Raw genomic sequence first — 12,223 nt, 5'->3', positions numbered from 1 at the left:
TTGTCTGCTAAATTGGATTTTTGTGAAGTAGTACTGACTGCTGAGTAGTCTTTTTCAAGACACGATATGCAAGACGTAGACTACTTGAAGACCCTTTGCGGAACTCCTTATTTCGGAATGCAAAAATATTTGGAAATTGCTCGTCCGGATTCTGTCTCCGACGAATGATGTATATACATCTTTTCATTGTATCACGATCTTGTGGTGTATTGATCTGATGAAATTATGACTAAACTGATACATCTCTGCTAACTAGACTTGAAAAAATACTCGTGGACACGATTTGTGAATAAGTGCTACTAGTCGGCCATCAGAATTACCAATAATGTCTATATGATATATACAATATACAGTATTAGTCAGTAACGAAGTACATCTACTTTTTCGAAGTACCCAATTAGTTCTCAACTTCTGGTACGTACTCAAGTATATCTTATTTTCGCTACTTCTACTTCGCAGTATTTTGTGATTTACTTACTTTTCGCTATGTGCAGTTTGTCAAGTAGAACTAATTTAATCCTCCAATCAGGAAGATACCCTGGCGAATTTCGGGGCTGTTTTCACAGAGCATCAACTCCTCCTCGCCACCTTATCCACGTCAGCGGTGTCATACAAAAAGTCTAGAGGTGGGCCGTGCTACAAGTCGGCAGTTACGGAAAAATAAGAATATCGGCCAGGTGTAAATGACCATAGTAGTCGACAAACACCATGAATACCCCAAACACAAACACAAACGGAGCATCAACATTTAATTTTCATAAAAGTTGAGTAAAGCCCAGATTTTTCCTCGCGCATAGTGGATATAGAGTAACCAGTATGATTTCACGAAAGTATCGGTGAATATAATTTAGGTAGCGCGTTGCGTGGTTGTTCACACCGCATTGTCACCCATATGAATTGGCTCATAACGATTGAAACTGATGTTTCGCACTAGCATTTCGTCTAGCATTTACTTATCATATCGTAATCTAGCAGCCCATGCCGTGTCCTAATCTGGAAAAGTGGACTCTGACTTCTTATTTAGTTTTAGACCTGTTTTAGCATACCACCTTTGAAACTTCTGGACTATAAAGACATGAAATACATTTTCCGCTTTTAGAAGTAGCATTTATATTTTACTTTCAATTCCCAGTATCATACTTTGAGTTCGAATTAGTAGTTCTTTTGTCTGGATAACATACATGTTGAAGTATAAAAGCAAGTGTAGTGATGCCTTTAATTTCTGGAACTAAAGCTACACAATATGGCATTTTACGATCCACCATATTTTTTATAAACGTTTACTAATCGCACAAAGTGTTTACACCGTATCCTATGCAACTTCTCCGTATTGCTTTTCGACTAAACTACGGCCTTATAATATGGGGGAGGGCGCCATACCATGATATTTTCTAAAACGTGCTGTTCGAGTAAATAGAGGATTAGTATCGCATTTCCATGTCAATAGTATCATTTTCATCTCATGATGCGGACGAATGCTTATGCTGACGAAAATTGGATACCTCCTGGTATGCATCAATATGAGTCAAGCTCTGCACATCTGGCATAGCTCAATCTGCACCTATAGACAATCCACGGGAACGAATTACGATCGTTTTCACAACTACTTACTTACTTGAGTAGATTTAAAGTCAGTCGAATCTACTTCAAGTAGTTTTAGGTTGCTCATTGAAGAAGTACCTCTACTACTCGTACTTGAGTGGCTTTCTTGACTACTTTGACCACCTCTGGATACCATATGGATATTTGATATAGATCACTGGGATTATCGGACATTGATCTGACTTATCAACCAATGGGTGTCTGATTTGAAAAACTACTCCAAGTCGTTTCGACACCTTCATATCTTTTACTAAATCGCAATTTCGTCTTATCTTTGAAAGCATAAAATCATTTAAAAACTGGTGATGATAACGATTTCACTGGACAGACTCATGCGGAACGGTGCCGAGATCATAGTCGCTGTTCCATGGTAACTACGATGCCAGACGGCAGTGTGTTTGTGTATTGCAAGTGCGACAGCGGGCTGAGTTGAGTCGCGGAATCAGTTGATGAAAAGACAGGAGCGAGTCCATCAGTTTGTCTTAGCTATGAATATAGCAAGCCCAATAACTGCAGAATATTTCCCAGTCTATCGCCGCCACTGTATCGGCTTGTGGTTTCGTACGATATCATTTGTTCCGACAAGCGACAACCTAATTATCAAGGTATTGTATCATCTTGTCATTTCGTTAACTTTGCTTTGCGAACACGGCGGTCGCGCATGGTTTGTAGGCTAACTAAGACGTCGCATATCGAGTATGAATGTGTTTTATTCAAGTGTATATAAATAATACTTGAATTCAGTCGGATATTACATAATCAATAATTCTAGTTTTGTACTGTCCTGAGCTGTCGTCCTGACAAGGTAAATCATATGAAAGCAAATCAAATAGTAAATCCTACTCTACTAGAATGAAATGAAAAAAGTTCATGCATATTAATTCTAAATATTTCTATTAAAGATACTATACAAGAATTGCAATTCACTATACAGCAGGCCGTCATAATTGTTGTACTCATTGATGAAGTTGGTCCATTCATTGAACTCCCACTTTTACCTGCAAATATGAAATGGATAGTACTTAGCAAATCGAAGAATGTGTTAAGAGGCATGCTGATTGAATGAAAATACCCATATACACCTTGATTGAATGTTGAATGATTGAATGGACAGTCAAGTGATTATATCACACTTTAAAAACACCGCTTTACTTAAATTACATACGGTGCAGAGATGTATGTTTCCGGGGAGTTGAAACAGGAAGTCATATCTGTATCCGAATATGGTGCGTGAAATACACAATGTTGTCTATTACAGTAGGCTATACTCCCGCAACGGTACCCTGCTATTTCTGAAAATGCTTTATGTTCGATATATCATTTTGGGTGATTGCACACCGTAATAATCGTTATTTGTAATTGATTATTCACGATATATATCATATCTATGTTAATATGTATTTTTATCTATAATCTTATGTGGTGATTCCTGTTCAAGTTAATATAACCAGTCTTAATCAAAATCTAATTTCACTCTGATTCCGAAAATATTAATCATAAACCGGTCAGGGCACTGTTACCCCCTTAATTGTCTCATATAATATGGGAATAGGATACGTTGATAGTTCATAGTGCTCTAATCTAATATATGTTTGATGTATTTTAGGGATAGGCTATATCTTACGTTATATGGCGTGAATACCAGCATGCAAATTTGTAGACCCTGGATCCCCATCCACAGAGGTATTCACTAGTCGCTGACAAAGTATATCTTGCCTTTAGTTGTAACGCCACGGTTCTGCTTGATCAACATATGAAGTTGAGCTACCCATGTAATTTGCACTGCAATTGTAATTATCTAAAGTTCTTAATGACTGCAACAACTTTTGAAGAAGTACAAGTAACTAATGTGATCTCCACTGTCCAAAGTCCGAATAGTATCTTTATATTTCTCAGATAGCATTTTTTTTTCAATTCAAGCTCCAGTAAAGTATTTCCGTGAATTCCTACTCAACGGCACGTAAAATTGATGGTAGTGAGTGATTATCAAGACGCTTCGAAGTAGCAGTAATTTGTTACTGACCATAATTATCTGCTTGATAGTAAGACCCTTCACGAGGCTGGTAATCTTATTAAACACTTCTTGATAGCTATAGTAGTCACTGTTTTCGATTGAAACCATACTGTGGTTAAACTAATAGTGTGAGATGGATAATGTTGGATGATGGCTTCAGAATTGAAATGAATTCAATATTAATATTTTTCTATTGAATATTTGGCTGTACTGTAATGAGAGGAATACCAGTAAATCCTAAACCTTAGGCCTAGTCTTTTAAATAGCTTTAAATCATCGTGATCGAGATGGGTTTATTGGATGAAACCATTCTTGTTAACCCAGATGACAATGATGCTTAAACAATGTTGCTTTGAAGTGCATATTTGTTTAGTTAACAATGTATCCATAACGACAAGGTAAAACTCGATCGTCCAACCTTGTTGAATCAATGGACAAATACAGCATACATATATCAAATTGACTTTGAAGCTATCCAGCACAATAAGTGATATAACATGGATGTGGTATTTTATCATCGCTTTGTTAGTTACTGCATTTCTTTGCTGAGTGCCATAGGCGCCGAACCTGGGCATGCAAGGCATGCCAGGCATGCCTAGACATTTTTTTAGGCATGCGGCATGCCTAGAATTCGGTTCGACATGAATCGGCATAATCCCCGATTGTGTTATTTAGAACGAATCGCAATGTATTTCCGTTTACGACATTACCTACTACCGCTTATGTGAGCGAGGTAACCCGTTGCGCGCGGCCAATTAGCTACAATCGCGTTGCCAATTAACGAGATATGTCTGTGCACAATGTAACGCGACACGATCTCCCGCTGAGATGAGCGCGAAATTGTGTCACTGATTGCCGTGCGTTCGGCAATCATCGCTTGGGGCGCTTGCCTGCTTTATCGCGTCTCCTACAAGCCTAGTTTCACTCGCTTGACCTTGATGAACAATCACATCAGCAGTAGGCCCGGTGCCATCGCTGCCTGCACATTCGCATCTGCATTGGCGCACACGATATTATCGCTTGCCTACACAATCGCATCTGCAACAGGCCTGGTACGAAAGATATCATCGCTGGCTAACTATCGCGTCTAGAGCCAGGCATGCGTTGGCTCCCATCTCTCGAGCCTAGCATGCGCTAGCTCCAATCTTTCGATGGCTTGGTGACAATGCCGTTAGGTGTTTGTTGGTTAGCGATTGTAATTGAAGAGCGGCATCGCTAACCTGAATGACATCGAATGTCCGCAGACATGTGCGATTGTGAGTGCGCCGTGCATGCGTAAGTGAATCCCGCTAATACCTAAACATAATCATCAGAAGATGTGTGTCAACTGTCAAGGCTTGAGTTGTAAAAGACGGGAAAGGTTGGAACAACCTGAAATCGGTGCCATTATAGAACAGATTCCATAACAACTCTGACATTTTGCCTTGCGCAAATCGTCGCCGAGGTTACGTAATACGCGTTGATAAGCGGCGTATTTAATTGTTCGCTAGCGATCAGGGACTCGCTAATTGACAGCACTTCCGGACTCGTTGACAAGCTTATCATACGCGCAAGTTTGTTAACACGCAGATATTGCATAATCGGCATTTATGCAGGCACTTAACCCTCATGAATTGATGCTATATTATCCCTAAATATCAATTCCGTCGGATCATGACGTCATTCCTTTGTGACGTCATCGAACTCGCATGCCTAAGGAAAATTAGCGTTCGGCGCCTATGCTGAGTGCTGATATCTTTTGAACCTGCTTATTATTTTCGAATAATGAAAATATATATAAAAATGATGTAGACTGTAGGTGTTGTGTTTGAGACGAAATTTGACTACATGTGGATAAAGTTTCTAATAAGTATAGTCTCCAGATGATGAGAGGTTAGGGACAGACTATTTCCGTAGAAGATTTATTTGATTATAAACATATAGGGATAATTGGGATGTAACAGTTTCCATTAGAATATTGTTTGGCAATTCAATAGCATATTTTGCATTTACTTGTGAAGAAAACTTCCCTTGTACTGGCTTACCGAGATATATACATTTCATCAATTGATCTAATATAATATCCAATCATAGCACGGACACCAATAATAATCAGTTGTCTGACTTCTGATTATACAACTGATTTTCTTTGTTTTAACTGTAATTGCCGCCCCTAGCTCGCTTTTGCACAGTAGCCCTCGAATGCAATTTTATTGATTCGTCAAATGCAGTGTGTTTAGATGGCTTTATTGGGAGAAGATTATATTCACTTCACCCTTTGCAAAAATCGATACAGAATTTGACACTGTCCTTTAGGAATTGATTATTTATGAGATAAACTCTTGAATGACGCAATTATCTTAAGTACCTTAGCCTGAGAGATGGGGTTGTGGAAGTTTCTGACAATACTTCAGCTGTCGTATCAGTATCATTCTAAATGACACTTCTTTGTTTTACAAAAATACAGCTGCTATGATGCACAGTCCCTGTACAGTGGACAAAGTTTTGATCACCACTTTGAAGTATCTTGAGATTGAACCAACGTAATGATGGCTAGGCTATAAAATCTAGTAGTAGATACGGTTGTTTACTGGTTAGTCATTATATGAATACTAGATATAATTGAATAATAGGCCTGTATTCATATTGAAATTAACCTGGATAATTTTGGGATGTTGTTTTGAATTTTCTACTAGTGGCTGACGATTACCCCTGAGGCTCTGCCGTTGTAAGTCGAAACTATTTGGGTTTTTTTCAACATAAATATGTTATTAAAATGTATAATTAAGAGTCTCTTCAAATACTAGATATACGCTAGTTGGTTAGTTTTGAGCGTTGGTGAAATTATTAGGCTACATCAACTCTCTAGTGTCGAAATTCAACTGGATATAATTGCTATTTCTATCCCAATTTCAGTCTTAGCTTTGTACGGTACTCTAAGTATTGCCTGCTCGGATGTAGCGCAAAATTAGAAAAAATGATGCGACAATTGCAATTGCTGCCCGCCGGATGCCAACCATGGAATCCGAACATGCTGGATGGCACGGAATCGAAATTCGCGTACTGCTCAACGCTGGCCGTGTACATTTACGAGAGACTGCCCGGATCGCAAGAATACAAGCTGTCCTCCATCAACGCAGAGCACGATAAAGCCATTTCGTCGATTTCGTGGAACAAAAAAAGAACCAACCTTGTCGCAACGTCGGGTGGGGATTCAAAGATAATCGTGTGGGACGTAGTTAAGCAAAAAGCCATCGCAAAGCTGAGATATCTGAAACAGGATCCGCGCTGTATCGACTGGGTGAATAGTGATGACGGTGCATATCTGACTTATATAGGATCATCTGGATATCTGGAAGAGTGGAATATATCAAACGGAAAAGTGAACGTACTGAAAAACATCGCATGTATCTCCGGAACTAAGGTGTCTGTGTTTCGTTGGCATCATTCGAAACCTGAGACTGTCGCGTTTGGCTACGAGGATGGAACAGTGTCTGTGTTTTGCAGGGAAAAGGGTCTTTTCAAAAAGACAAAGGTAAAATTTGATGAGGAATCCATCGAAGGAGATTTTGTGCAGCTGCTAAGTTGGGACCCTCTTTCTGAAGATTATATTCTTGTCGCGAATCTACTCACCGGTGTGAGAATGGTTGATGCCGTGAGTGGAAGTGTTGTTACTACTTTTTGTTTGCCCAGTAAGGCCGTTACTACGGTCACGTTTTCATGGATACATTCGGCTCCCGGTATGTTTTTAACTGGGGATCGCGAAAACGGGGTGTTGCGACTCTGGACTGTGGGTCAGGAAACGCCTGTCGGAAGTTTCCGAATCAAACAAATGGGGTTTAACGGCATCCACGTTATCAAAGGTACTGGCGTTCGACAGAGTTATGACGAAAATTATTTGTACGGCTCACATAGAAGAAAACGGTCCCAGTCTCAATCGATCGCGACACCTGTACCTCCCGCGAACGTGGTTTGTACTTTTCGAGATGGCGGCGTGGGACTGTATGATTTACAGAGACGCAAATGGATCGTTTTGAAGGATCAGGGTCATATCGAGACTATTTTCGATTGTAAATTCAAAGCCGACGATTCTAAAATCTTAGCAACCGCATCGTTTGACGGCACTGTTAAAATCTGGTCGACCAGCGATTTATCCCCGGTGAAATCGTCAGTCGGAAATGAAGGAGTTATATACTCCATAAGTTGGGCGCCGCAGGATCTAGACTGCATCGTGTGCGGAACACGGAGAAAAGGCGTGTTTGTGTGGGATTACAAGAAGGGACGTGTCATCAAACGGTTCGCTGAACACGGTACCAATTGTGTTTTCAGCGTGGCTTGGAGTAAGAAGGACTCTCACAAAATTGCGTCCGCGTCGGAAGACAAGACCTGCGTAGTCAGGCAGTTGAATGGAGAGAATATACGTCGTATGGATCACCCAGCTGCAGTGTATGGGTGCGATTGGAGCAATAACGATAAAGATAAATTAGCGACAGGTTGTGACGACGGTGTGGTTAGAGTTTGGTATGTTAACTCTTACGTTAAATGTCTTTTCGCGCTGGAAGGTCACGAGAAAAAAGTGTTTCACGTACGGTGGCACCCTTTGATCGAAAACGTGTTGTGTTCTGGATCCGACGACTGTACCGTGCGCGTGTGGAACACCGCTTCGAAGTCGCCTTGTGTCGCAGTGCTAAACGGACATACTGACAAAGTAAGGGGTCTATCGTGGAATCACGAAATCCCGTATCTTCTAGTGTCTGGGTCTTGGGATAGCACGATTAGACTGTGGGATGTGAGGGAGTTGGAGCAGAAGTGCTTGGATGTGATCGATGATCACGGTGCGGATGTATACGGGTTAGATTCGCATCCGTCTTCACCGTTTTTGCTAGCATCTTCATCACGAGATTCCACGGTGAGATTATGGAGCTTGGCTCCTTACGTTAGTATGCTGTTTGCGAAAGCGCTTGTCGGTCATCGGTTTGATCAGATTCTAGCAACTGCGGATGAGGTGATGGTAAGTTCCGATATGAAGTTGTCCGGACGAATGTCGACGCAAATTTCTAACGAATTATCGTCAAGACCTGATTCCGCTATCCTCAAGCTTCGTTGGTTGTCGGAGTTTTTTATCGGCAATCCGGCCTTGGAAAATCTGTGGGACGTGGCCTTTTTCGGTCAGGGTGCGAAAGAGACCTCTCTGTCGCCCGATTATAAGAAAGGTATCGTCCACCGTGATCACCTGATTAAATACACCGCCGCTGAAGCGCTGGAAATCGAAATGGCCACATCCGCAAAGTCGGCGTCTGGGAATCGTCAACAGGAAATGCTACTGGAAAATGCGGCTTCGTCTCATCTGAAGATCGGCAATTTACGGAAACATTGTGAAATCTTGAAGCAGCTCGGACGGTGGGAAACCGCTTTGTCGTTAGCTGCGGGCGTGTCGATGAAGTATTGGAGATCGTTGGCGGAAGAATACGCGCGTTTGCTGGAAAAATCTGGTGACAGCGAGTACTTGCCTTATCGCGTCGCGATCGGCGATGGGAAAAAATGCGTCGAAGATCTGCTGCAATATGCGGAATACAAAGACGCGCTGCTCTTAGCGCAGAGTGCGTGTGAAGGCCGCGTCTCGGCGCCTGTTGTAGATCGCAACGACACAGTGAAATCTACAGAATTAGAGAACGGAACCACGATTGATCCAGAGCTTGAGATATTACGAGACAAATGCTTTGAGAAACTCTCGCTATTTGAATTTAACAGTGGCGATCCTTTACGGTCTGCGACTTATCTTCTGTCCAAAAACGACCGTAGCGGAGCCATCGACACTCTGCTGCGCGGCAATGAGTTGATAATCGCGCTGTGCCTCGGAAAGGCTTTGAAAATAAGCGACGAGTCCACCAGGCAGGCGGCTCTTCTTTATTCTCGTAAACTCGAAGGCAAAGGCAATTACTATTTCGCGATCGAGATGGTGCACGCTTTCCTGCAATGCAACGTCACGGATGATAATTGGACACCGGTACACGCGTCGTGCGCGAGGTTTATCGGTGATGAATCGCACAGGGTTAATCTTCACCAGTATGCAGGTTTGCCCCCTCCGGATAGATTTTCTGAGCTTGGAGAAACATACTTGGCGTCGGGAAATACTGTAAAAGCGATACAGTGCTTTTTGCTGTCTACTCAACGCTTGAAAGCTTTGGAGGTGGGTTTAAAATATCTGAAAAAGGAAATAAGCCGGCGAGATTGGTGCCTGGACGACGAGCAAATTGTTCAGGCGTCTAATATTTTCACGATTTCTTCTGTGATATTAACGGAACGTGAACAGCGACATGCGAGGAATCAGTTGCTTGCCATATCTGCTTTGATTGGCTGTCTGAAGGCTTTAAAACATGGATTTTTAACAGTTGTGACGCCGTTATTAGAGCACGCTGTCGCCATGACGGAGCGAGTAGAGATGGCGGTTGGAGAGAGTCAAGACTTTCCCTTGACTTCGAAAGATTTGTCGACCTACTTGCGGTCTTGGGTCGAATACATCTCGAAGAGGACCATTACGGACAAAGCAGAAACGATCAAAAGCAAACACTTGAATGAGGTTAGGATTTTTCAGCTGGCCAACGTGAAATCGATTTCTCGCAAAGAAACGGTGGCTGTCGGATCGCCGCTGCCTTCGCACACCAGCTCGATAATGTCGACTTTGACCAAACAGCAAATACACGGCCCTAAATTTTATTTAGACGACGGTATCACCATGATAGCTCTGGACGAAGCTGTCATGTGGGCTAGAGTTAATGAATTTTCACCTACTGGATCTGGGAGAAGGATAATTCCTTTTTGAACTGAGGTGTGTTGTTAGCTGATGCTAAATACTAGTTCAGTGATAATGTAGGTGTTTGCCATCTTTCTTCTCCGATGAAAGTCCAGTTGCATATGTAGAAAGTGAAATTTGATGTCACGGCTATTGAATGGTGGGCCATCACGTTTTAAAAACTGAAATCTACTATTTTCATTGTGTTCTTCACTGGCTCTGCCCTGCCCTGCGAACCATGAACTGAATTCAATTTACTAAAACTTTAATAGTGGTTTCCTCGTCCATTTCAATGAATGAGAATGAATGCAATAGAAAAACGGGGACCTATCTCGGTATGACGTAAAAATTGCAATATTCGACTGCAATAATAACTGTACAATACACAACTCACATACGCATGAACAATACTTTGCAATCCTCCATATGTTACTGTGGAAGTGCACATCATTACATCAATATGAAAACCATCGAGTTGAATCATAACTATACGATGTGACTTCTAGCGTTGTTGCAATTGGTTCTACCTGTTTCATATGCGTAGCTTGGATTTTAGTGCAGTGGGACCCTGTTTGAGCAGTTGATTGAAAAGACCTGATGTATATTGTATCGTTATGTTTCATATCCAGCAGACATGGTAAACCAGTGGCTGCATGTTTGGTCAATATTTATTTTCCAGATTCACACCACTATATACACAATTAAACTTCCTAGTCACGTAATTGCTGGTCCTTGGCATGCTTAAAATGGTATTACAAATAGTAATTGATGATTCTAGAAAGATTTTAATCCACCTATCATAGGGCTGGGCACAATGATTCGAGTACTCGAATCTGAATCGAGTATTAATTTTAATGATTCGAGTCGAGTTGTAAAATCAGATTTTTTCGAGTACTGAAATTATACTCTCCTCGCCACTGAAAGCTAATTTATCAATGAGAAATATAGTTTCGATACTAATTTTCATTGCTGAAGTTTCGGAGCCTTGATTGGCGGTATCGTAGCATACGAAACATATAGTACAATGCTACGAATGTTACTAGAAATAACTTATTTCCGAAGTGATGATCATCCCACAACTTTGTCACCAAGTGCAATAAAATCGGCATGGTCGAAAAAATACCAAAATCTCTTCAATGTGATGGATAATAGGAATTATAGTCTTTGTGGTCGCATAAAAGGTACAGATTTGAAATTCGTCATATTACATTCTGTTGTGACGTCATAATGGGTGATACTCGATTACTCGACTCGAAGCATTTCACGTGATTCAGAATCGAATCACTCAGGTACTCGATTTTGCCCAGCCCTACCTATCATCTAACTTCATTGCAAAATTCATATTCTAACACATGCTTATTTCTTAATGAATCGATGCAATTAGTGATTATTTTGGTTGGTAGAACAATGGTAGAACAATAGGTTACTATTTATATTTCTTTGTAATGACTACCGGAATATATTTTTGTATTTGTGGAAACACTGTATTTTTATTTTTTATTTCACTGCAATGTTACCTAGTGTGATTGGTGTTTGGTATGGTAGATAAGAATCAACTCGTTGTAGGTGGTCAATAATGAATTATTTCTACGTTTTCACAATGACTAACAATATTTTCAGACTACTTCCCCTCCTACTCAACAGATTTTCAGGCAAAACTACCTACTTTCTTCACTTTGTATTTTGTAAAGTAGTAAGAAGTTTCGGGATATGTTTGCATAACTTTTCTGAGTGAAAAATTCACATAATTGATCGTTATAGTCCCTGTTACACGTTAACTGAATATATTTGTGAAATTTGCAATATGTGACCGCCTGACGAAATCTGCTTTTAGA

The 12,223-nt window shown here is 40.9% G+C and overlaps 1 protein-coding gene across 1 annotated transcript; it reads left to right on the top strand.

Annotated features, from left to right (window-relative positions):
* Positions 1–4,842: 4,842 nt before the first annotated feature.
* LOC145454005 (WD repeat-containing protein 17-like) lies at positions 4,843–11,182 on the top strand. Its single transcript, XM_080331979.1, has one exon. The coding sequence runs from the start codon at positions 6,573–6,575 to the stop codon at positions 10,416–10,418; it is 3,846 nt and encodes a 1,281-aa protein (XP_080188105.1). The 5' UTR covers positions 4,843–6,572; the 3' UTR covers positions 10,419–11,182.
* The last annotated feature ends 1,041 nt before the right edge of the window (positions 11,183–12,223 follow it).

Source organism: Botryllus schlosseri, chromosome 13 (genome assembly GCF_051294905.1).
Source record: "Botryllus schlosseri isolate E-star chromosome 13, Bs_hap1, whole genome shotgun sequence".
Classification (NCBI taxonomy): domain Eukaryota; kingdom Metazoa; phylum Chordata; class Ascidiacea; order Stolidobranchia; family Styelidae; genus Botryllus; species Botryllus schlosseri.
The sequence above is the reverse complement of the archived record's forward strand: the minus strand, read 5'-3'. Positions and strand labels throughout refer to the sequence as shown.

What these genes read in the sequence shown, in the direction of transcription:
- LOC145454005 (XM_080331979.1), top strand. Translation starts at nt 6,573, where the DNA reads ATGATGCGACAATTGCAATTGCTGCCCGCCGGATGCCAACCATGGAAT.